This window comes from Opisthocomus hoazin, chromosome 1 (assembly GCF_030867145.1).
Source record: "Opisthocomus hoazin isolate bOpiHoa1 chromosome 1, bOpiHoa1.hap1, whole genome shotgun sequence".
Classification (NCBI taxonomy): domain Eukaryota; kingdom Metazoa; phylum Chordata; class Aves; order Opisthocomiformes; family Opisthocomidae; genus Opisthocomus; species Opisthocomus hoazin.
In genome coordinates, this window is record NC_134414.1 from 63801027 (window position 1) to 63827902 (window position 26876).

General features: G+C 38.7%; 2 protein-coding genes across 2 annotated transcripts in view; one reads left to right on the forward strand and one right to left on the reverse strand.

Annotated features, from left to right (window-relative positions):
- UBAC2 (UBA domain containing 2) overlaps positions 1-26876 on the forward strand; it is a 109460-nt gene that overhangs the window by 51761 nt on the left and 30823 nt on the right. The window contains exons 5-6 of the mRNA XM_075424178.1: positions 21029-21152; positions 23067-23114. Coding sequence (XP_075280293.1) covers positions 21029-21152; positions 23067-23114 — 172 coding nt within the window. The remainder of the gene's footprint in view (positions 1-21028; positions 21153-23066; positions 23115-26876) is intronic.
- Positions 962-11615, reverse strand: GPR183 (G protein-coupled receptor 183). Its single transcript, XM_009944673.2, has 2 exons — positions 11540-11615; positions 962-3974 (listed from the first exon to the last, which is right to left on the reverse strand). Exons 1-2 carry the CDS (start codon positions 11578-11580, stop codon positions 2861-2863), a joined length of 1155 nt encoding a protein of 384 aa, XP_009942975.1. The 5' UTR covers positions 11581-11615; the 3' UTR covers positions 962-2860.

Here is a 26876-nt window from a genome sequence, read left to right on the forward strand (position 1 = left end):
GTGTGCAGCGTGCAGGAGGAGAGGGACCTGAGGCGTGCCACTGCAGGTAACTGCTATCGTAAAAACACTCCGACAAATAGTGCCATGGGAAGAGTACCAGCAGGATAAATGGATAAGGGCATCTTGAAGAAAACTAGTTGTTTGAGAACAGTTGTAAGTTTTCAGTATTACTGCTCTCCCTTGCAACAGCTTGTTACCATTTCTTTGGTGACGGCTACCAGCCCCACAGCTCAGCTGGTAGAAGAAATACCAGATATACAGATGCTCTCTAAATAACCGCAGTGCCATGTCCCAGGCCAACTGAAACCACCACCGCTACTTTGGGCAGTTTCAGATAAGCACACAGAAAAGAGTCTCCTCATTGATACGAGGGTGCATGAGCTCTGAGGGCGTGCTGGCAAGTAGTTAGGGGAAGCGGTGGCATCAGCTGCCACGGCTATAAATTGTCACGGTCTGTCCGTGCCTTTAGAACTCTTGTCAGGAAGCTGAGCTTATCTTAACTTTTAAAGGTTTTTATTTTATTGGTTTCTTCAGCATTTGAGAAATACTAAAATAAGGAGGGGAAAAAAATAGCTTTTTTTCAGACCCGTATCTAACTGGACCAGCACTCTAAGGCTTATTAGAGCAAAAGTGGTATATTGATGTAAAGTTAGCTATCAGAGAATGTTGATGTGATTTAAAAACAAAGTCTAAATTTGAAAATAGCAGAATTGCTAATGTGAGAAAATGGGGATAGAGAAAGATTTTCAGTACAAATCTTCACTTTGTTTCCACTTAGAAGAGAGCAGATATTGGCATTGTGTGGTGTTGTAATGTATATTTGATTTATATTTTACAGACAAATATAAAAAAGACTTCTTGCCTTTAAGGTTTTATAATCACAGTTAGATGAAATGCATACCAAAAACAAAAAAAGAGGCATTAGTAGAATAAAATGAGCTTGTACTGGTGTGATGTTGGTAATACATTTATTTTATTTCTACAGCTTCTAGTTATTCATGAGTGGTCTGTCTGTGGTTTTACCAGGTTATGATTTGCTTACTCCAATAGCAACAAATTCTTAAATAATATTTTAAAATAGTTTATTAAAAAAGCTGACAAGAATAGAACTGCTATAGCATACAGAATAAAGTAGAACTTCTCCTGTTAAAAATTATTTTTCTTACTCTATTTTCATGTAGTTGCATAGTGTCTTTTGTAATTAGAAACTCAATTTTGACAGTCTAAGTGGTGCGAAATAGAGGATCTTTTGCATTTTCTTTCCCATAAGAACGTAACTATTAATTTAATGTTTCCGTACTGGTGTTCAGACGTGACCCTTCCATGTTTGCAGGTAGGCGGAGGTCAACATGTGAGGAAGGAAGGGATTATGAAGATGACAGATGTAACTGTGTTTGTTTGACTTCAGTACAACCTCAATGCCAGAGAGATATAGCTGCAATAAATAACATTTATTCTGACATCTGGCATAGCTTTTACCAGTAATTACCAGGCACTCTTTAATTTTCCTTTTCCATCACAATCTCATGGTGCAATTACCAAGTTGTGTTGGCAGGTGAAGGCGTATTAGTAAGGTAGAAGACAAAAGAAAAGACACAGGAGCCAGGAATAAAGTAGGGAAGGAAACTGAGACATGACGGAAGGGCACGACAGCAGGAACCCAGGGCTTGCATCCTGGATACTCATACTTATGGAGCCGATTCCAGCAGGATGTGTTCAAGTCATTTGGTCTCTTTGCTGGCCCAATTTTAGCATGCCCAAAGGGATCCCTGATATGCTGTATGAAGGCATGATGGCAAAGCTTGTTCTTTCTCAGCCAATCCTGCTGTTCTCATTTATTGATCTCAAGTAAACAGCACTTAGAAAGAGGTGGCCATCTCACACCATTAGAATTAACCCATTAAATTACTTTTTGGTGACTTCTGCTGTCACTGACACTTATTCCTGTTTCTAAAACGTTTGTCTTGTGTCCATTTCTGACTTCAGCAGAAGTTCTGAAAAATCCTGTGTTACTGCTTTTCTAACTGAAATGGTGCAGTTTTCATATTACAGTCTCTTGCTTCAACTTTTTTTGTGTGTTTATAAATAATTTATATACAGCTAGAGTAGAGACTCTTTACAATACACACTAGAAAGAAAAGTTCTCCTTTAGGAAAAGGAGTAAAGAGATAATACACCTTGCAAAGATGAGTGATTTAACATACATGAGATTTTCCGTGTTGTGGAGAACCGAACAGTTCATTAACTTTTCATGTATTAACATTGTCAAATGTATCTATGTGAATTGTCCAATAAGACGTATGTGCTCCAAATACTATAAAAAGCAGTTTCACCTCCAAAGGGCTATAAACTAAGCACTTGTAATAGTCAGACGTGCACAGAAATTGTCCGTTTTATCTCAGAGTTTGATTCCATTGCTTGTGCAACTTGGCTAACAAAACCGTTGCTGTAATTGGAGCTCAGCTCGAGGTCTTGCAATTTTCAGATGTTCTGGTTGTAGTCAATCTGAACTGTAAGTTATTTTTGTTTAAGCCTTTCTCAGACATCCAGTTAAACTGTGAATCGAGTCTTTGCTTGAGTTAGTAACATCCAGGCGTACGTATGTGCAGTATGGAATTTGAACATTCACAGTGGTGCATATTTCCTGGAAAAAAACGAGGACATCAGTCAAAATGATACAGCTGGGAAATTATAATGCTGATTTTTCCTGCTGACCTACAATAATTCTTTTTCAGTCCAACACCACTCCTTGACTTCCTGACATCCTGAGAAACATAATCTTACTTAAGCTGCTGTACAGGGAGCACCAAGAGTTTTTACGGTGAACCCTGGATTTTTAAGCCTGATTCGCTGCAGGGTACTAGAGACTTGATTTTTCAGGTAGCTTTCCGTTAGAAGATTTTGCAAGTACCATCATTTGCGTTTCTCCCACATCGCGTGAGCTTTCTTCATGATGTGACCTGACAGCACTTGAAATTGATACACTCACTTGTCGTCTCAGTATTTTCATTACAGTTCTTTTGTATCCTTTGCATGCAAAGAAATAGATGAAAGGATCTAGGCAGCAGTTAAAATTCATCAAAAACACGGTGTAATGGAGTGACTTCTGGAAAATTTTCTTTTCAGTGCACGAGGGGTCATTCTGAAGCTTCTTAATCATGTGTTGTATGATTGCAACATGATAAGGGGTAAAGCAGATGACGAACACTATAATTACAAATACGATTGTATTGATGGCTTTTTTGTTTATCCCTGATTTTTCAGTCAGCGGATTTTCCTTGGCTGTTTGAAAAAGCTTGCAGCTAATTTGAGAGTAACAAAATAGTATAATCCCCAGGGGAATAAGGTACCCTACTAAACAGGCAGCAAGAAGTATAAATGGTAGGTGTGCTATTTTTTCAAAGTTTGGATATTCCATACATGTAGTCCTTTCTTTTTCTTCTTGGGACATGGGTTGTATAAGTAGTGGGAAAGTTTGGCTGAAAACAAGAAACCAGATAAAGACACAAATGCCCTTGGCATATTTAATCCTTCTGATCTTGTATCGGAAGGGGTGGACAACAGCGAAAAACCTGTCAATGCTCAAACATGTCATGAAGTTTACACCTGCATAGGTGTTGATATAGAAGAAGAGAGCGGTTATTCGACATAATGCTTCTCCAAATGGCCAGTGAAATCCCAGGGCATAGTAGACTATCCTTGTAGGCAAGGCGACACAGAACAGGAGATCGGAGAAGACGAGATTTGTTGAGTAGAGGGTAGTGGAGTTGATCTTCTTTCTGTTCTTGAAAATGACAGTGAGGGCAATGGCATTTCCAAGCACCCCAAGAATTAAGATGGAGCTGTAGAAGACAGACAGCAGTATCCGGGCTATATCTTTGTGCTCATATAAGTCGCAAGTGGAGCTGTTTGTCTGAGAAGCTGTGAAAGTGTCCATTTCTGTAACCACTGTTGCTGCGAGAAACTCAGTAGACCTAACATGGGAAGAAAAAAAAAAAAGTAACATTTTGTAATAAATGTAGATAAACCTCTTCTGCATAACAACAGCAGCCTCTTGCAAAAAGTAAGATTATAAAAAACCGAAATGGAACTTCATTGTGGTGTAATAGTTTTCAAGCTTCCTTCCAAAACCAACCAAACAAACAAACAAACAGATAGCTCTTTTTGGCTTTTCTGTGTTGATCCCAGTTCCTTCTCTCCTGAAAAAATCGGGCAAAGGGCAAAATAATAAACCAGGGTTGTAATGTATTTGGAAAGTGAAGTTTATAGATGGTCAGGAGGTGGGAGACTGTGTAAAGCAATCTGAGGGGAAAAAGGAGTCTGAAGAAACCACATGGTAAAGGATCAGATGAAGTCCCCAAGGGTCAAACAAGCAGACAAAACCTTGTAGATGTGTTTCAGTTACTTTTGAGGGAGTTTTTGTTCCTAACAATTCATGTTGTGAGGGTTTAACTTGTTTAGAGATACGAAATTTTTTCAGACTGCGTATCATATTGGCATTATAATAATTTAGATTGTTTAATACTAGTTTTAAGAACTGGCTTTTGGAATCTAATTCAAATATTGTTACATACACAAGTACTTATGACTGCTACCTTAGCCACTCTTCAGTGGTGCTGCACAAGAGAGAGAACCCAGCTGAAATATTATACACATTGTCAATTTAGTAGATTTTAGAAATTGTGTAACCTGCACAGTCAGAAGTAGCATGGAAGAGCTGCAAAATTGCAGGGATTTGGGGCACTTAAAAATATAAAAGATGATTCAGCAGAATTTCAGAAGCAGAAAGGACCCCATCCTGTTGATACTGCTTCCAGTGCAAAATACTTCTGAAGTGTTTTGTTACCTGAGAGTTGCATAGTGTAAGCGTAAATGTCAGAAGGGACAGGGCATCTAACGTTACTCCTTGAGCAACTCTTCTGCAAAATGGTGCCTCTTAGAGGCACAGTTTATGGATTAAAACAGCAGTCAAAACAAGATTGCTTCTGCTTTAATGCAGAATATTATCTGGAGACAAAAGCTGTTGTAACCTGAGTTTTAAGTCCATCTAGTACCTTTAATTAAAATGTCTGGGTTATTTGTGAGTATCTGCCTTTCAACACACAATCTTTACAAACAGCTGTAGCCTGTAGTACCTTAAAAAAGTCTTTCTGGAAAATAGCTCTCAGTTTTAAGGCTTCTAAGCTACATGTTTTAGAAAGTATTCATAACTTTGTTAACTTGTGGAAGTATTAAAAGGTTAGGTTCTTCTTTCATGTTTTGAGGAGACTGTCCTACTTATTTCAGGTTGCTCACAGTTAATGTGCCTGCAACACAGACTGTATTACAAGCGAGTCTGATCAGACTTCTGGCTAGGTTAGCAGGGGTGCACAAGGTTCTCTGTAAACAGTAAACCTGCACATAGTTGATGATATGTATTAAAATATATAAATGAGTTATATTGCATATATTTAAGGAAGAAATTTAGCATCCAGGTAGTATATTGTTGCACAGGCAGTAGGAAAGGCAGGTAAGTGATTTCTGACTGATAGATGTACAGTGTTCTGATTCTTGGATACCTGTCAAGTATGTACCATGTGTTGAGAGGTTGGAATACTGCATTCAGGGATGGAAGTCAGATCTGAAGTGGGAGTTTTGTGGTTTGAATAAGGAGATTAAACTGCTAAGCAGCAACTCCAGGTGTAGTGGAGATTTAACAATGTCTGGACTTTTGTATTGACTAATTCTGCATCGTTCACAGTATCTTGTTTTTAATGTGTTTGATGACTGATTAGTACAGTAGTTATTCCCCTGAGGAGAGTTATGGTATACTTTCCTCCTGTTTCATCTATTCCATTATAGAAGCATGTAGGATGGTTCTTGTTTTACGTAAGTATAACAGATTGCTTTTTGCAGAAAACAGTGTGGGTTTGTGTAGGCACCTGGATAAGAGTCAGTGAGGTATTTTGTTTCTCTTCTTCAGATACTTCTGATTACTTGTTCACACTCACAGCATGACATCTATCTTCTACTCATCCCTTCCTTCAAATTTAGGTAAAATCAGTTCTTAAACATATGTAAGGAAGAATAATCTTAAGATTTATGATAAACAGTTCTATTGCAATAACTAGCTACAGCACATTAACTGCATAATTTTATTTTCACTGTAAAGTCGTAATCATTTTGGTTCATAAATAATGTGCATAAATGTCAGGTCCATTAATTTGTCTTTTTATAAATGTTTGTAAAATGTAGAATGTCTGTTATGCAAACACATCTACCTATGGTTTAGGAAAAATTCCATAATTTCAGTGAGTTTTGTTTTTTTTTTACGTCAGGAGTAGGATTTCGTAAAATGCGTGTTACCTAATTTTGTGCTATGAAGTCGGACCTTTAATGTAATAAGTTAATCTAGAACTTGTTGCTCAAATGAGGATGTGCACCCTTGCATAAAACCATGGCTACCTTGAGAAGGAGTCATAGCTGAGAGAGAGTCTATGTCTATCAGTGGTGCTAGCATGGATATACATGGGGAGCCATTCCATGCCAGGACAAACTGGCCACAAACAAAATGAGGTGAAAGCTGGAGGATGACAGCTCATGGGCTTTCCAGAGCAGCATGCTCGTCAGCTAAGGTGTGCTCCTTCACGCAAGATGTCAGCAGGCTCTTCTGCCTGCTGTGGGAGTCAGCCTGCGGACAGGGGGGAGTGGTCTTTTTGATCCTCTGTTAGCCCCAAAATACTTTTACTGTTAATGTAAGGAGCACTTTTTATAATATTCTGGATGAGTATTAGTATTTTTTCTGTATGTAGGTATGTATGGGCATGGGCATTTTTGAGCAGTCCCCATGGTGTCTAGGTGCTATATTACCTGAATATATTTCACTTTTTAGAAAAATACCTGAGATACTGTATCTGGTTTGGGGCCCAAACAGATAATAAAGTTGCTACCATCTGACAACTCAACGCGCATCTCCTGAGCTATGGTAATTTCTTTGTATATTTGAGCTCTTATTGTTGTTTGATGAACTCCATTCACCTTAGCAGGTATTTCACCTTTGCTTGTCAATCTTGAACAGGGGTGTATTTAAAAAAAATGCTTTCTTCTTAAAAGGTATCTAGACTATTAAGTAAGACAAGGCTTTTTTTTTTTTTTTTAATCCTGTTCCTTGTGTCAGGTTGCTGTTTACTTTTTGGCAGCAGTCCTTGGTGATCAGCTTATGATACATACAGAGCATATGACATCCTCCACAGAATGTATCCGAAAAAACAACAGGAGGCTCAGTTTGCATACTTGTTGTGCATTTTGCATTCTTGGAGTGAAAATGGAGAATATTACCACCTTACTGCTGCAAACCTGAGACTAGCTGGACCTGATTCTTACTGATTTTAATGAGCTGTGTGCCTGAATACCCTATAAGGACATGGCCATTTACTGTTCTGAATTCAGATACAGGATTGAAGCTACCCTCTACCAAAATATTTGCTCTTCTAGGTTGTTGGAGTAAATACCCCTCCCCAGTGGCTTTCTGAGTTTATGAATTGTACTGTTTTGAAGTATATACTTGGAAAAAAGATAACATTAGTTCACCTTACCAATTTAATAATTTTAGAAAACATTGGCACAGTTTTTTGGGATAGAGGTACATGCAAAATTTTAAGGCATAAAGTATTTAAACTTTCCATCCTTATGTCAGTATTGTAAAGAAGATTGTTCAGGTTTTTACATTTTCTGAGTCTGCAGGCACACGATACTCAGTGACACAAACCACTTATTTAATGTGACCTCCTGTGTAATCCAGGTTATTTTATTATTTTTTTGTGTATGGATTCCAGTAACTTTTAATTTAAAGCTTGTTTTCTAAAATGCTGTTTGGTCTTGATTTGGAGAACTGAAGCGAAAGCGAACTGGGCATTTGTGCTGTAGTTTTTGGTCAGCCAGCCTCCCAGTTAAGAAATGTGGCTGTCTCTTACTTAAATTTCTCTAAAATTAATTTGCATTGCTGTATTTGTTGAGCTTTTCACCTTTATATAACCTCGTGGGTTTGGCCATTAAAGGTGGACTTCCCAAATGTCTCACCGTAGAGCAAAACAGTCCTGTGACGTCTGTTCTAACCCCAGCTTACTCCCACACAGGAGAGGGGGTTCCAGATGCCTCTTGGTATCGGTGTACCTGGAAGGATACTCACCACTGCATCCCTGCTTTTACTGCTCAGTTGATTAGGTGTCTGAAATAAAGTAACATTGCACTGGGAGCTTGTGGAGTTAGTTCACTGTGATCGCAGAGTACTTCTCAGATTCACAGAATCACAGAATGGTGGGGGTTGGAAGGGACCTCTGTGGGTCATCTAGTCCAACCCTCCTGCCGAAGCAGGGTCACCTACAGCAGGCTGCACAGGACCTCATGCAGGCAGGTCTTGAATATCTCCAGAGAAGGAGAGATTCACTGTATCCTAGAATATCTCCAGGCTAGGGGCGTGGCCATTGCTCTCTGCTTCTACCTGGGAGGACCTTACACCTGGGAGAGTTTGAAATTAATTTTAATATTGTGCCCAGGCTTGCAGTCAGTGCAGGTTGTTCTTTATTGTTCTCTCATTTGCCATTTTCAAGTCTCCGCATTGTATTTGCTTACATATATTTAATTATTAACAACATAGACTTAAGCTATGAGCCAGCAATTGCAGTGTTACAACCTTAGATTACGTGAGTTTGGACTGTGTACAAGCAGTGATACAAAGCTCTCTCTGTATGCTGAGTGAGTTTTCTTCTTGTTCTCATCTCCTGCTTTTGCTGAAGGATCACCATCTGTCTTTTCAGCAGAACAGGGGACGTGCAGAAGGTTTTAACTGTGTATTGTAATCTAATGTGTGATTTGTCTGTCTGTCTTCGTAATTTTCATTCTTTAGAGATGAATCCCTGGTCCATCTGTCCAGTAGCTAATCTAAGAGGGATAGCAATGAAATTATTGGAAAAGCGTGGCAGATTATTAGAAAGATCTCTTCTGCATCTATGCATAGTATGGTTTAGTCACTTTGAGATGGACAGTATGTCTTTAACAAACAGTATTGGGGAATAATGTTGTTTATGTATGCATAAAGAGTATAAATGATTTAAACGGAATGGTCCAGAAAGAGACTTACCTTTCCCTGCAGTGTCTGCCCTGAGGCTTTACTGAGTTTACAGTCCTCTATAGGTCTAAGCTGTGTAAGTCTGACAGAGTTTAAAAACAGTAGAAGATGGGAAATTTGCAGTGCTGTGGTTATGTAGGTTTATTTTTTTTCACTAATCTCTGAAATATGTTGTTTTCTGTTGACCGGTCGAGTTTACTGTTTGAATTTCTAATTTACCATACAAGTGATCTTCATTGTAGAGAGTTTTCTCTATTTGAGAAAAATGTTTGATTCAACTAAGTTTTGTATGTTAAAAAGGGTGCATGCTAACATGTGAAATTGCATAGCAGAGTGTTTTGTTAATATAGAAAGAACATATACCTAAGGTACGTCTATCTAGGTGTATGTATTGGCAGCTTGGGAACTACACGTGGTTTAATAAAAGCTGAGGCAAGAGACAGGCGTGTCCTAGAGCTTCCTGTTTCTAAGACTTCAGTACTCACAAGCTTCTAGTCTATTATGTTAATTTACCTTTTTTCAAAAGCTGTTGAATTTTGTGTCCTAACTGGCAGTGAATAGGCCTAATGAGCTGAAGACTGAATCCTCAGGTTGCCGCCGACAGCTGATTTTGGTGAAAGAGTTTCCAGGCTAGTACTTTTATTCTTCCTTGGTATAGACCTACATTTGTTAGAGTACTAAAGCCAAATTTGTAAGCCACACGTCATAGAATCCCAAGTATGCGTTTCATGAATGAAATTAATCTTAACGATGGCTATGAAGAATTATAATATTCTTTAAGTACTTCACAGAATTTGCAGATGCACACGCTGTGGGATTTTCATGGTTCTGCTTTTATCTGTTACTGTAGATTTTGAAAACTTGTATGACAGTTATGTATGGCGCTCAAAAATAATAGAAGCTACAGTAACCGAAATGGAAATAAAGAAGTTGAGTTGAAATGCTGTATAGCTAGTTAAAAAAAAGTGGAAGTCGTTTGAAGTGTACATGTCTCGCTCTTATCTGTTGGATCTCTCTTTCCAAATGTGATCCGTCCTATGAAAAGCATAAGATCTATCTAAAATAAATCATCTCCGCCAAAGATGCGTGTTAATCTGAAGAGGAGTGTTGATACTGAGATGATTAATCTCCCTTCAGTTTACTTGCCTAAGTATACTAAATGTAAAAAGGAGAGAGCCTAAATTACAGCAAATACAGAAAATAAAAACCTGAGCCACTGACAGTTGTATTCCTGTAAGCAGAAGAAACAAAGGGTCAGATAACAATTTGTATTTTAGTACTAGAAAACATGCACACCTTTTATGTGATTTTTTTTTTTTTTTTTTCCCCCCTGGGTGATATGGAACCTGTACAGGTACAGTCTTTAATTTTAGAGATTACAACTTCAGAACTCTAGCTTAAATTTATTATTCATTACACATATACATACTCCTCAATCTTTTGAACAGAAAGGGGTGAGATTTGAGCTCCTGAAGACTAGTTGCCAGGTAAGTTTTCAGCTCCCTCATCTCTTCAGGAGGGGCCATGAAAATACTAGACAGACCTCTTGTATTCTGTGCTCTAAGGTGTGCATGCCGTCTCTATTTTTTAGGATAAATGATAGTTGTTATTCTACCTTGTTTTGCCAGTATAATAGGAAAAATGGATCTTTTTTAATTGGGAAGACACATAAAAATAGTACCACTTGTAATATTTCTTTAGCTTTGTGGCATGAAGATCAGTAACAAGGAAAAAGATGTTTGGTGATTGCAATTCAGAAAAAGAATTGCTTCTAAAAACTTGGGGAAAAAATGCATGTCAGAAGGTATAAGAGGACTTAGCTTATAAAACTTTGAATTCCTAAAATACTCTGTTGCAATATTTAGACACGAGAAGAGTGACTGAGGAGCCCTTGAGCGGATAATAAAGGCTGTTTCATAGACAAGGAGCACATGTGATAGAGCCAGCTACGCGTTCACGACCATAGTACGGATTTGTTGTAAGGCTCTCCTACTATTAAAGTATTCTGCGAGGTTCAATGAGTGACTATAGTGAACTGCAGTGCTTCCTTTGCTACTTGTACAATAGTTATTTCTGCATTAGTAGAATTTAAATTACTGTTGCTAAAAAAATTGGCTAAGGTGATGCAGTATCAAATGTTTCCCTGTGATTGTCGAAAGGCAGTATTGCAAGAAAGGACTTGAAATAACTTGTTGATGCTGTGGGTCAACACATCCTTTAAATAAAAATTAACTGGTAGCATATTAATATGTCAACATAAAATACCACAGATTTTTTTCCACAAGCCTTGTCTCTCCTATGCAAAGATCATTTATCCTTCCTACCGCATGAAAATATTCAGTATAATGCAAAAAAGAATTAATCTTTCTGGAATTGTTTGCTGCTGTTCCGTGAAAAGAAAGAATTTAAAAGTTAATTCTTTTCTGTACTTACATATCTGTAGCTTCTGGGATCCTCTGAGCAGTTAAGGGCATTAGCAGGATGGCTTGACTGTGAAAGTTTACCCTTGCACATTGTTTTCAAGAGTGACTACGTGAGTCTTTTGTGGGAGGGGTAGGTTTTTTTCAAGTGCTTAAAAAAAAAAAGCCCTTGCTTGTATGCTGGTCTTGATTTGCTGCCTACTGTTTTATGGGATGTGAAAGCATCTATTTTTAATCCTTTTACAATTAGTCTGCTCAAAGAGAGTGATTAGAAACAACCCTCCCGCTTCCCCCCTGAAGTTACGCATTACTGACTTTCATAGAAGGGACTTTACCCAGCGGTTTGCTTGACTAATTGTTGACCAACTAAAACTCTTGGGTGAAAAACTTTGTTTATATGCCGTTTGCATTTAAAAATAACTTAAGTTGATTTTGTAGCAAAGAGCTGTATGATCAGTGCACGCTTTAAAACTGCTTCTTACTGATCAGATCTGACACAGCACAAGAAAACCTCAGAACTGAGGCATACTGAGATGCTGTGTAAAAACAGACGTCTCGACACTTGTGTACATTCCCAGCACTGTTTTAGTATCATAATGATGAGGCTTTACAGAAATGCCTGTTGAAAATATATGAAGGAGCTGAAGAACAGTGGTGGTTTGAGAGATTAATGAGGATGTGTGCCTTTGTAAGGTGTTTATTGCATTTTGAGTAAGGATAATAATAACAATAATCATCTAAGGTAAACACATTCAAGATAAAAAGCTTTTAAAACACAAATCTGATTCCCCTAACGTGATATTGCTGAGAATGGATGGCTAAGGAATAGGAAAGGAATGGCATGTTAGATTGTAAGGTAACCCTTTAAGTGGAATAACCTTGTTTCTGGGTAAAGAACATTGATCTAAAAGTTAAATTGTGTGTTTGTTAAGAGGGTTTTGGAGATCAGAGATAGGTGGAAAATCCTGTCGTTTGCTGTTAGACACTGTGGTTGAGAGTTACCTGGGATTTTCCCCAAAACTCATACTGATTGTTCGTGACTGCAAAGGTCTATTTATCTTTAAAATGGCCTCGTTCGGTGGCCTGATTTTAAAGAACGAGTAAGTAGGCATGATGATGCTATTTTTGGTGGGTCCAACCCATGCAAAGGGTGGAATGCCTCCTTGGAGACGTTCAAGCTGTGTTCACGGGACAAGCGTTTGCTGACATTGCAGTGTTGGAGGTGTGCAGAGATACGATCTCAACTAAAATGTCCGTCTCATCAGAAAGCCTAAAGTAAATGCAGATCTAATGACAAAGTTAAACTTTACTAAATGTACCTTGTCTCTTGGGAAATGTTCTTGCTATAGCAGAATGAAATAGAGCCTTGTGAGTTACTTCTGTGTGTGCTTGGAGCATTTAGTTGGCACTGTACATTGAGTGGTTTTTTTTTTCCTTTTTTTTATGATGAACTCCCAGTGCAGACATGGCTTGGTTCCCCTTAGATGCCAGGGAGCTGAAGGGTTCGATCTAGGGCTTTCAGCTCCTCAGTTTTTATGGGCTTTTATCTTTCAACACCAGATTTCAGAAAGTCTTTGAGAGAACTTACTGGGCTTATTTTGGATTTTTTCCTTTCTTATTTTAAAATTATTTTTTAATTATTCAGCTTCATCACAGAGTGGACTCTCTTTCAATGACGTAATGAGAATTAAAGACTGTTTAAAGGGAAATTGCATAGGGAACTTGCTTCATATGTACACTAAGTAATACTGCAATGTGGTTCCCTGTCCAGTAACAAAAATGTGTAGTAGAAATGGGAAATTCTGAGATACACAGGAATGTAGTAGTCTTTGCTCAAGGGCTGACATTAGTACCAAAGCTTTACGTTAAAGGAAATGTTCATTTCAAAATAGTCTTACCATTGTGATATAATGCCAATAAGCGTTTCCTGCTCTGATCTGATAAAATATTGCCTTCCTTTGATTAAGATATGTTACTAGACTGTACCCTTTGCGTCACGCTGATGTATTAGCTGCCAGTCCAGCCTAGCATGATGTGATGTTAATTGCTTGAGCTAAAGGATACAGATTGCATTCTTTTACTCGCCATTTAATCTTCTAGCTATTTGTCTTCGGTTCTTACACAGCTGCTGTTTCTCCAGTATCTGTTCGACTGTCCCAGGATTTAAACATTTAAACCAAAAAATGGCATGTGTCAAAAAGTGTGATATATGTTTGGGTTTGCCGTTTGTATGCAAAAGTTTACTGTTTTGCTTTTGGCATGCAAGGGGAGTAACGTGAATTAATACACTAATTTGTTACTTTCGGAGATAGTGACATCAAAGCAGTGCAGTTAATATTTTGACCAGTGTGTTATGCCTGTGATGATTTATTTTCTGTCTGCTTTCTTAGTGCCTGCTCTATCTGAGCAGTTTACAAATGGTACTGCATTTAGCTTTACAATTCCATATCTAGAGAGCTGCTACCTAAGGTAAGAAATCACTTCTGAATTAAACAGGGTGTTTATGGATCAACCAGAAAATGAATCCAGCCAGCCTGTTTCTTAACTGCAAAACTGCCTTTCCTTCCAAAACTAGCTCCTTTTGTTTTCTGGGAGACAGGTCAGGTGTCTAGAACTGTAGCTGAATCCTGTCTTGCTTTGTGGACAAACATGATTTCTGAAGTGACTTGAGTTAGAGGAACAGTAAATGATGACTCACCAGTGAGTCATGGTAACGCTGCAGAGGCCAAATAAAATGTGTTAGGTTGATCTAGATGAAGAAGAAGAAATTAAGCACCCAATCTTAGATGAACTTGGGACATTAGCATTTCAGTACAGCGGTGAACTGTACCTCCTCAAGAAAATACTCCACCGTCTAGATCACTTCAATGTTTCTTCGTGTCTCCCCACATGTCTTCTGCCTAGCTCCATTGTCTGTGCCAGACTTGGCTGAGTATGGGATTCACTGGGAGCCCCCCTGCCTTTTAGAAAGGTGCAAGCTCCTCTCTCTTGCTGAACTCAGACTCCGGTTTGGTTTATACGATCAGTCATGAAAGCAAAGCTACCTGGTAAGCTGTCACCATCAATCACTTGCTGCAGACATCTGATGCAGAGCAGCAACTGTCAGCAGGTAAGCGTGGGTAACTAACTCTGTAACACCTAGCTGACATTAATAATTTATCAGTTAAGCGTAAGCAGCTGTGCCTGTGAGAGTCTACTCAATTGTGGCACAGGGTCTGGCCAGCCGTTCCTATACCACCCCCAGGGTTTCATCTGTATCTCCATACTTTGGCCTTCAGCAGCTAATGGCAGCATGCTAATTATATATTAAATAAAGGGCAGGGGCCTTGATTAAAAAACTAATAATAATCTTCATAGTGCTATAAGCTGAATAATTCTTTGATGATCTGCAGTAATTGTTTGCTTGAGGGCAGTATCTTGTGAATGCTTTTCACAAGAAGAAATTTTATGTTGTACATTGCAGCCGCTGGTAGAATAGAAACAGTCAGGTACCGTAAGTCAGCTTTGCACAGCAAAGGTTTAGGGGAGATAGGATTAACTGATCTTTTTGGAAAAAGCTAAAGAATAATGATTACATATGTTAGCATCTTATTAACGATGAGTAAATTTAAACTGAAATTGGAAGAAAGATTCTAGCCAGCAGTAAAGGTCTGGATTAGCTCACCAATGGGAAGGGAAAGGAACTTGAAACTGGTTTGCGATGCAGCTCAGCAGTTTGCAGAAAAAATTGTTGGATAGTCTTGGCATTAAAAACTAAATCTTTTTTTAGGAGAGGTGAGGGTCTGACTTCTGGCTTCAGGAGGGGATTGTGATAAGTCCGGTTGGTCTTGTATTTTAATAAACCTAAAGTCATAGTGATTCTGCTGAGATATCCAAGGAACCTTTCTTTTCCTCTCAAGATGCACAACTTTGAGTTTTGTCTTGGATTTTTTTTTTCCATTTTCTTCCTGCATTCCTGTGAAATTTGCAGTTAGATACATGTGTATTAGGTAACCTGCCCTAATGCTTTTGCTGGTATTGAGAGGCCTCAGGCACTGGGGTGTCGTGCTCATGTGTAGCAAAAAGGTTGGGGGGAATAGACAGTTCCTTTCAGTCCCGGGCTCCACCAGACAGAGGATCCCAACTGTGAAGGATGGTCATATTCCAGGGAGTTACCTGAGTTTAAGGAATGTTATTTGGAATATTTAATATTTTCAGAATAAAGGTCGACACCTTAAGTGTAAAATGGCAGTGTCTGGATGCCTGCAGGAATGCAGAGCACTGAAGTAACTTAGTAACTGGAATTACAAGCACAGTGTTTACATGCTCTCTATTATCTGCAGCTGCTTTTGTAACTGATATTTTTAGTCCCACAAAAAATATGTGGTTGTGAATTTGTCAGGTTAATGTTTTTGTGAAGTACTTAAATGAAGAAAAATACAGCACCACAGTTAGTGAGTGTAGTGAGTCATTCTGAATAAAATAACAGGTTATTTCTGCAAGTTTAATCCCGCAGAACTTCTATTGACAACAGCAGATGTTTTGCAGAAGTAACATTTAGCTTTCTACCCATTTGTTCATACATTTTAGAACCATTTTTTCTGTATTTTGTGCATATATTTACTAATGTTAGAATGTTTTATTTTAATCTGCATTTAATATTCACTCTTTTAAACTTTAAGCAGCGTGTTTCTCTTAGGAGAAGCATTTGCTCCTCATTCTTTCTTCTCTGCCAGTAGTTTCTACATCTCTATTTTTTTCAAGGTTATTGTTTCTTCAAGTTGTTTTTTTTCTCTGTGCAAAATCAATCTCATTGCTTCATACGATGTAGAATGTTCCCATCTGGTCTGCTGTGTTTCTTTTTCACTGCATATGTTGAAATTTAACATGCTCTTTGAAATGAGGATATAGTCATAGAGCCTGCTATTGCAGTACACCTTTGGGATGGACACGGTGTCCATGTAGAGTGTTCAAACTCTAGAAGTTAATCTTTCAGGTTTTAGAGTTTTCTGTTTAGTTTGAAAATTTTATTTTCTAACCCACATGACTGAAATTAACTTCCTAAACATGAAGTGGGCATAAACTCAGTTTAAAGGCAGCGTGTATTTGTGTCTATGGCCCTTCTTTGCACACAGACATCTCACGTTTCTAGCAGAAGTTAATCATGGCACTTTAAAGGATGTTCCTGATATTCTCATAGTATAATGAACAAAGGGCCGGGACGAAGATCTCTGGAAAAGGAGAGAAAGTAGAGGAAAGGAGATTAAAAGGGATGAAGGGGAAAGCAAAAAGAAGAGAAGACCGAGATGTGAAGGAAAAGAGAGAATTGAAGTAGTCCTTCAATATGAGTATGGTTTCCACTTGTAGATGTTGAATCTATGTTACCGAGCAATTAATTAACATAATTAAAAGAGTTAAGAACCAGTCCTTTTGTTTACAGTACATGGATGGATGTTTGTACCTGTCTAGTGAAATACGGGAACAGAAATCCATCCAGTGATTATGAGCTTCAGGAGCAAGGCTTTGATTATTCACAGGATAATTGAGTAGCTTAGATTTGACAGGATCTCTGGGAGTGATCTAGTTCAACCCTGGGTTCAAAGCATGTCCAAAAAGAACAGGTTACTTAGGGCTGTGTGGCCAGGCTGTATTTCTGAGGATGTAGATGCTAGCTCTGGGCAACTTGGTATGGTGCTGGACCATCATTGCCCGCGGCTGGACTTGCTGCAGTATATCAATGCCTTGCTTGAGGTAAGGAGCCCAACAGCAGACACGGTGATTCAGGTTTGGGCTCAGAAGTGCTGAAAAATCACTTCTCTTGGCCTGGTGACTGTGCTCTTGATGGTGCAGCCCTGTGTTCAATCAGTCTTTCCTGTAAGGGGCAAGTGCTGGTTAACATTCAAAGGATTCTCCAGCTCCTTGTCTGCAAATCTGTTTGCTAGCCAGTCTATACTATTGCACAGGGTTATTCCAAACCAGATGGAAGGCTTCACAGTTGCTTTTGTTGAACTCCAAAAGGTTCCTCTCAGCCCGTTTCTCCAGCCCATCAAGGAGTATTTGAATGTGGCCCTGCTCTCCAAAGCGTTGATTGCTCCCTCCAATTTAATGCCGCTCACCAGCTTGCTGAGAGTACACTCTGTCCCATTATCCAGGGTGTTAATAAGGACAATAAATAGTGTTGGCCCCAGTGTGGATCCCTGAGGGAAGCTGCTAGTAACTGGCTGCCGCTTGGAGTTTGTACTGCTGGTCAGAACCCTTTGAGTCCAGCAGTGCAGCCAGTTTCCCTCAAGTCTGCTTCTCCAGTCCGTATCTCCCCAGTTTTTCTTCAAGGACATAAAAGGAGACTGAGTCAAAGGCCATCCTAAAGTCAGAGGGTACAACATTCTCTACCTTCCTCTTCCTTGTCCACAGTGCCAGGGTCACTCTTGGTAAAACCATAAGGGCTATTAGCAGTCGCCTTGTGTATCGTGTGGCTGGCAATGGCTTCTAGGAGGTTTGCTCCATAACTTTCCCAGGAACAGAGGTGAGGCTTGCAGCTGCCTGAATCCTCCTCTTTTGCCCTCCTTGAAAATGGGTGTGACACTGGCATTTCTCCAGCCATCAGGAACCTGCCCTGATCACCACGATGTTTCAGTGATAGCAACATTGGCCACCTCCCTCAGTGCCCTGAGGTGCGTCTCATCTGGTTCTGTTGAGTCCGGTGTGGCCAGTTGGGCTCAGGAGCTTCCAACTGTCTTCCTTTGCAGCAGGTGCTGCTCCTGTTCTGCAGGAGCCTCAGGGACCTGGGAGGTCTGAGGGTAAAGTAACCAGTGAAAACTGAGGCAAAAAACACATCAAGTACCTTGACTTTTTACACATCCCTTGTCACTAGATTCCTTTTTCCATTAAGCAGTAGACTCATGTTTTCCTTAGCCATCCTTGTGTTGTCCCTTACTATGTCAGTCATATTCTTGTATTTTTACATAGGTAACTTCTCTGACAGACCCACTGTAGATGAGCAGCATCTTCATATAGATATGCTAAAACAAGGCATGAATAAAACGTGTAGAAAATCCTGAAGGCAACAGAAAAGATTAACTGAAATTTTCAAAGTAGAAGTACAGAGTTATATAATGAAAGTTGAGATCAAAAGTGTAAAATTAATCGGAATAAGTTTTCACACAGTGGCTTTACCTGTACAAATGAGTTTCACAAAATATTTTGAGGGGCACTAGTTTTGACGTTTAAAAAAAAAAGATACCTGAAATGATATTTGTGTAATACCTGTTTATACTAGATGTGAACTCTGAAAAACAAAAACTGATGTCTTCGGAGGCATACATGTGTGGTGCCTACGAACTTACTGTTCTTCCAGCTCTTCTAGATCGCCGGGTACCAAGCAGTGTCAAACACTGGACTTTGAATTACCCAGATCACTACCCTGGACGGGAGTGGTGCTTTCTGTGGTCTCTGTTGACGTTAATGGGGAATATTAACATTTAAGGAATCTTTCAACATTCCCTAATGTCTTTTTAAAATGCACTTGCAGTCATGGGAAATTCCTTTTTGTACTTTCCCATCTTTATTATTGAGTGCAGTCTTGCATGTGAAATCTCTCTGTCTGAGCCACTATTTATCACAGAAGAAATAAAACCTGAAAAGCATGCCACAGTTTTGGTACTCACTCAGGTCATTTGGTAATAGTAGAGAGAAGTAATTTAAAATTACTTTTCTAAGAGGGAAAAGATCTTTTTTCCTTTGTTTTTCTTCTCTCTTCACTTATACAGCCTGATTTATTTCAGTGAATATTGTCTGTAATGGAAGCTCTTCTGATGAAGAATTATCTTTGTATGTGGCACTCTTGTACCTGTGCCTATCAACTCCTACAACTTAAATAATTTGTTTTTATTTTGAGAACATGTTGTGTGTGTTTATACAGATGGTATTTGTTTATGTAAGAAGGATTATATGCAAAATTGAAAATTTTTCAGTAGTTTCTGAGTTAGCGTTCTGTATATATTCAAGTGCATCTAGCTGTGTTAAATGGATGATACTAAGGATGATTCTATGATTAAACTGTATTCAAGTCCTCAGAGAGGAAGCTTTTTCAAAAAGCTGAGCTTCAAATGTGACAAACAAAATGATAATGAAATGTTCTTAAGCCACAGCCCATTAAATGAGTAAAAATAACTTTTGAAGGGGCTTTTTTCATAGCTGTGGGTGTTGCATTTGGCAGTTATTCAGGAAATGTAAGTTTTAATATCCAGACCATCATTTCACGTAGTGTTACTCCTATCAGTAGCTCCTCCGGAAGGAAAATGCATTTTTGAGTGAGCACTTCAAGTTATTTGGGTCCTGGTTTGTGCTGTTTGCAGAATTCCCACTGAGTGTATTAAGATCCCTTTCATGTGAAGGCCAGTGGAAACCACAGCTCTGGAAAGTTTCGATAAGCTGGTGAGCAGTGAAAAATCACCCTGCACAGCATCCCACGCCTGTGGGACGCAAGGCAGCGCAGAACCGTGGGCAGGGATTCGGCTGGGGGAGATGGACGCTTCTCAGGCAGCCTTCCCCCTGCCTGCACCTTGCTGCCCGGAGGGCACTGCCACCGCAGCTCCGCCCATCTACCTGAAATGACGTTCTTGCCTTCCCCTTCTCCATCCTAATAAGTAATTTTCTTCTAGAATCTCCCATATCCGTGCCTTTGGCATTGCTTCTGCTGTGGCCCCTCCTGTTGTTTCTAATACACGATGTCGTTTTCTGGCTGGTTTATTGTGAGGAGCACAGGCTGTATATCTGGGTGTACGGATGAAATGTACTGGTTTATGTTCACAAGTTCAGCCAAGGTATCTGGTGGTTGTAAATGATGCTTGAGCCTTAAATGCTACAAAACTGCTTCCAATGAGGGTTTAGAAACTTAATAAACATCTTGTGTTGTGATTAAGGTGAGGACCGTAAGGAAAGTTAGTTATTTGTAGGGCCATGGAAGTCACTGGCAAAGGCAAGTTAAATCAAATTAATTATCGATATTCCCATCTTAGGTACTGCAGTCTATTGGCAATCCTCTAACACCTTAAACCTGGGTGAATAGGAAGCTTAACTTGATAAGTGAAGTGGTTTCCATGACCTTTAGGGATAAGTATAATCCTTACCATTTGTCCACTTATATCAAAGAAGTTTTGTTCTGATGAGGGAGACTACTGCTGTTCTTCTAGTGTGCTGTATTTTATAGAAGCAGTCTACTGTTAGACTAAATATGCTGCCTCCTCTGCTGCCTCCAGTTCTAAACATTTGGAAATAGGATACTTTTTTTCACCTGTTTCTGCTTTACAAGGAGATTTGCCAAAGAGTGTTTCATTATTTGCCAATGAATCTGTTATCCTGAATGCCACAAGATACCTAATCACTGCTTCCAAGAAAGACCTTTGTTTGCAAGGTGGTATTACATTTTGGTTGTTAGGTACTTAGGATTAATTACTTTTTATTGTTTTACGCTACTGTTGCTAGTGACATTCTTATTAACCATCTGTATCTTTTCTTTTTGCAGCATGGGTCCTGTTTTTGCTCTGTTTGTACCATTTTATTCATCCATTCCAAGAGTGCAGGTGACACAAGTATTAGGCCACTTTTCTATCACAAACAAGACACTAGTCTATATACTGGGTTTACAGGTATGGTATGTACTTGCTTGTTCATCTTTTAACGAATAACTAATGTAGTAGTATTTCTGCATGTTCATCTATCAATTTTGATGCTTCCACGTGTATGATTCTACATATGTTTAGCTAGTGACTATCCCATCAACTAAAATATTAAAAAACAGGTGTTGGTAGTATGCATTTCTATATGCTGAAGTGGTGGGCAAGTGATCTGTTCTTCTGTTATCTTCTGTCTTGATTGTTTTGCACAGGAAAATATAGTAGACAATTCTATAATTCTTCTTTTTATTGGTCAAGGAAATGAGCTAGATGAAAATAGAACCTGGTGCTAAGGCATATGTATCTTTCACCTTTCTGATTTGCTTATATTATTTGTTTTGTTTATTTTCCCCTTGTTTGTTAGAGCTCAAGCAAAGCTATAGAATACAGTATTTTTCTATGGTAAAACTGCCAGTAAATAATCAAGGTTTTGGCTGAATTCCACTTTCATATAAATTAATATTATTTGTATATCAAGCATTACCATGTGACAGGTAATTTAAAATAGTGTAATGTAAAGCTCAGCAATATCATGTAGCATTATGTTAAATAAGAGTGGAAAAATATAGGTGCTTCATACAGAAAGGCAGTAGTTGTTCAAAAAAGCAACAAAAAACCCTCAACAGCCTAGAAATGAATGGGCACTCATGTCACAACCTGAATTATGAAACAGGAGACATGCAAACTTATGAGAAATTGTATTCATTTTTATATATTCTAGCAACTCAAAAATAGCTCTAGCGCTACCAACGGAAAGCACCATAGTAATGTGAAGTGTGGTAGAGAGTATTTTAGAATGAATGGTCGGTTTCAGACTATTGACTTCTGCTCCACATGAACATTTCATTCATCCATTTTGCTCTTCAGCCTTTGGATTCCTTCGATCTCTGCTCTAGCACCTGGTTTTCTTGATCTTTCAGAAATCGTGTTTCCTCTCTTCTGAAACTGTCAGCACCTCTATTATTCCCGTCTTTGGGAAAGCCCTGTTGCTCTCTGAGCTCTTTTCCATTGTGTCCTTTGCCTTTTGCTTTCATACGCACGCCGCCTCTGATAGAGATCACTGCTGTTACTAATTGCTGTATCTTCACTGGCTCTTTCCCTGCCGCGTACAGAACGATTGCTGCCGTCACACAGAGGCTGAGGGAAAAATCATTTGCCTTCTCCTCATTTGTAACCTCTGCCCTTATCTGAAGTCTCTCTTTCGGTAGTCAGAAGTGTAGAGGGAAGGTGTTCTGATGATTCAGTTGGCATCGTGCAGAACTGTTTTAGTAACCAGTATCAGTCTAATTTTCAGCCCATTTTTCCAGTTAGTAATAACCTTCTCCTGGTGATTAATCACATACTTTACTAGAAACGATGGGCTGCCCTGTTGGCCTATCAGGATTTTTTAAAAAATGTACTCCGACCTATTTCTGTGATTTCATGTCAACAAATATGCCACTGGGTGAGAACTTTATTTCTTTAATTTTGATGCTTATGTTTAGTCTCTCCGTGACTGCACGTTTGAGAGCTTCACTTGCACTGCCTGCCTCGCTTGGAACTCTTCTCCTGTCGCTGCTGAGTCATTTCCTTTGCTTCAGTCTATCTTTCAGTCTTGTTTTTCTGTGCAGCCTATAACTGACATCCTGTTGTACTTAATATGCTATATGAAAATAAAATGTATTGTTCTGTAGAAGGAGAACAATTGTTGGATCCCTGTTTTTTCCACTTCTGCTACTTCTGGAATGCATCTTTTTTTAACGTTAAACTGAATTTTCACAGAAATAAATGTCTGACATCTCCCATTGTCATGACAAGTACATAGCCTATATGGTATTGAAATGTAGCAGCTCAGACAAAAACAGCTATGTAAAATTAAAATTTTAAATCACTCCTTTTGTCTTCTAGCTCTTAACCTCTGGTTCCTACATCTGGATTTTGGCCTTAAGTGGATTGGTAAGTCTTACTGTTTTGAAAACTGTGTGTTGCTTAAAGCACTCTGTTATATATACAATCAGTGCAGTATATTTGGACGCAAAAAGAATGCTTTTATTTGTAACGGTAAGTAGGAAGTTTTCATCTGTAACTTCCAAAGGTGTAAAGCACTGGCTAGTTGGTGATAAATGGGCAAACAACAGAAGTCCTGGTTAATATTTGCAGGGTGCCACTGCTCTCTGGCCCCCTAAAATTAATTTTACTGCCATGAATATAGCGTCAGACTCACAACTATAAATTAGATTATTGAGGAAATGGTAGAAATATTTACCCTTCCCCCCCCGCCTCCCCAGTTTTCAGCAAGCCTCAAGGTTTTGTGCCAGGAAGGAGCCTTTAACAATTTGTGAGAATTCTGCATATTTTGCTGTTCTCCTAGGACATCTGTAGTATAGCTGTTTCTCACTATGATAGCGGCAGTAAGGGTGCGAAATCACTTTCTTCTCACCAGTCAGATGAAGTTGGTGTAGTCTTTTTCCTTTCTGACTCTGTTCTAAGGCACTTAGCGCTACACCAGATTGTACTAAATCTTCCAGATTCTTAGATACTGAGACATTTCTTTTAAAATTTTACAAACTTAGAAATTAGGATTTCATACTCTGATTTCTTGGCCCAGAGTACTGTCTGCTTTTCAAATAGGGAAACTGCCAGCTCTTCCAAAGAACCTCATTATGAAGTTGATGCAATCTTAAGAAGAACTTAAATTGCGCCCTTGCTATTTAGAACCTGCTAACTGAAATTTGCCGTAAGCTCAGAGTGAAATGCCTGTGGACACTTCACGTTTTTCTGTTATAACTCAGTAGTTCGGTCTCTTACCATTTGCATCAACTGTTCTAAAATATTCTGTGAACTTGCAGGATAACCCAACAGGAGTGACGGAGCAGTAAAACTGCGAAGTCTGCTCAGCAGTTTGGTCTGACCATATATATTGATGAAAACAGTGCAACCAACAAACCAGAATTTCTTTCTCCTGGAGATCATCCCAAGCCTCAGTGCCCGCCTGAGGATCTGTGACTTCCTCCAAACGCTCTGCCCATCCTGTTACTCTGCTGGCTCTTTTAATAGCCCTTCCTTTTGAACAGGTGTTCATTATAGAGGGAAGCAAAAGAAAGGAAAGGAAGGACAAGAAAAAGGAAAGGAAAGCCATTTTAACTCCCTCTTTCCTGGTGACAGGAACTGTATGTATACTTGGTTATAGGTGCGTGTGTGTGTGTATGTACATATACACATGCACACTTATTTTTATATATCTATTAAAAAAGACTCTTTTTATAGAAAAACAACTCTTTTTTTTTCCATAATATATTATGAGTTTCTTATTTTGATTCACTTTTTACGTACAGTTTTGTTCAGCTGTATAATGCAACTTTCCTAGGATTTTTGTTCATAAATGATTTTTTTTTAGTTGCAGATTGACAATGTTTTGCATAGGTATAAGTCCAGAGGAGTAAGTTGAGCTTTCTCTGTGTCACAAGAAGACTGAAAAAAATAATTTTAAGTTTTCATATTGCTTCAGTCAGCATGAATTAAGTCATCATCAATGATGTTGTGTTTTCAGTCTCAATTTTTTCTGCAAGCAGAGCTGCACTCTGCTGCTTTGTAATAAATGCTACAATTTAGATAGAAGTTCATGTTACGAATTTCAGCCCTTTTTTTGCACAGCATATCTGTCTCACTTCTGTGAATAAGTCTCTTTTTCTCCTCTGTTAGAAATAATAAATTGGCATTTTTTGAAAAAACTTGATAAAGGAGTAAAGTTTCTCAGTATATTAAATAAACTGAAGAGGGATATGAAACATAATGAAGGCACCTTTTAGCACGGCAAGTGTTAGATACTTGATAACATGTATATGTAGAATTACAGAAATACACAGGTTGTCAAATCAATGTTAAGTCATTCCGACAACCCATGTATTTTTGTAATTTGTACTGCTCTTGACATTTTCTAACATACTGTGTCTTTGTTGAATCAAGTTTTCATGTATTTGTGCAAAAGGCTGAGTAAATGCATGAACACCAAGTCAGCTAGGTGTGATATTTAGTCACTAGTTCCTTGGCAGTTAGACACTTCACTGTCTGCGTTTTTAGCTCTAAAGATCACTTAGACATATGACTGTATATGATCGTGTTTGCAATTTAGCTTTTGTTGCACTTCTGCTTATGTGGAGTATTAAAATGGATGGTGTCAGCATGATTTCTGAATTGTTGTCAGCTTCCACTTTCTCTTCACCATTTTCCTAGTTTAGGTTTATTTAAATTCTCACAATTTGTATTTTAACATGTAATGAACCCTTTAGACTACACGAGATCTGGCTTTCCAGGTACAAGATGTGGCACTGGGGACAGATTTCTACGTTCATCCTTGCTAATGCTGTTAGACTTCCCTGTGAATTCCAGGTCGGGTATAGAGCAACTGGAAATTGTACTGCCTTGAGTTCTTGTTTTCAGTGGTTTTGAGCAACACTATAATTACAGAAATGTGTTTGCGTGTGTGTGTGTGAGTCTGTGTATGCAGGCACGCATTGACGCAATGTGCCTGGTGATAGGGAGCTGTAGATAATTTTGTAGTTTGCCGCCGGATTGTTCTCAGTTACGGAGATTACAGCACGTGTTTTGTTACTGGAATACAAAGGGTCTACTGTGTCTGTCTTTGCCATAAGGCATATCTTCCTAGATCTCTAATTTTGAATCAGCATAGGAATACACTCTTAAAGGCAGCTTCTTTACTCTTCAGATGAAACTGGAGTACCCCTCAATTACCGTTCTTTTGGTATGTCAGTATGGGCCTGGTAATTTCGGTTGCTGGTGTGTTGTGTAAAAACATGCTGTTTAAATATATGATGCTTATTTACAAAAAAAACGAGAATTTAAGAAGTTCACTATAAATAAATTCACAAATCTGATGCAATCAGTAATCTAATGTTATTCTTCTTACAATTTATGAGACTAATTTAGTTTATTGTGATTTGTTTTGCCAGGAATATACCATACTTGGTACATACAGTCCAGATTTGTTTCTTATGATAGCCATTTTTTACGTCATAAAAAATACCTTATAACATATGTCATTTTTATGTCATAAACTTCATATTAAAGATGCAGGTGTATCATGAATGTCAGACAACCTATTTCCATTTGACTTTAAGCCAGAAATTCTTTGAATAGTTGTTTACAGAAGTGCTTCCTTATAATGCATATAATTCAGTCTAGTGAAGGCCGGAAACAGTTTCCTTGCTATTTTTTTTGTTTAAAACAGTCAAAACACTTTGGAAAATGGTATCCACCTGAATGTTTCATTGGATGCATACATATCAACCCATCTTCTCTCCCTTTTTTTCCCCCCCTTTAAAATCTCTTGGATTCTCAGCTTACGTTTCTCATTGCTATACTCTCGCAGGATTGAAGTTTGAGGGGCATGTCAAGGCTCACTCAATCATAGCTACAGCATACCTGCTTCAAGAAGTAGGCTCAGGTTGGTACCAGCAGATGAGATATGCCCGCTGGGACACGCAGTTCCCTCCACTCATTAGTATAATGTTGTCATCATACAGATCACGGGCCAGGGTTTCTGCTAACCATGTAGCTAAGGCTGTATTTCATAGGGGGAAAGGTATCTTTCAGGCCCTTTCTGTGATTTTAGTGCTGTAGTCTCTTTCTCTTATCTAGTATCATTTGTTTATTTGTTTGCAAGGCGACCTGCATTGCATGAAGTTCAAAATCTGGAAT

Coding starts and splice junctions, on each gene's coding strand:
- GPR183 (XM_009944673.2), bottom strand. CDS start 11,580: ATGCCCTTAACTGCTCAGAGGATCCCAGAAGCTACAGATAT. Junction 3,975..11,539: donor ATCCCAGAAGCTACAGATAT/GTAAGTACAGAA, acceptor TTCCCATGTTAG/GTCTACTGAGTTTCTCGCAG.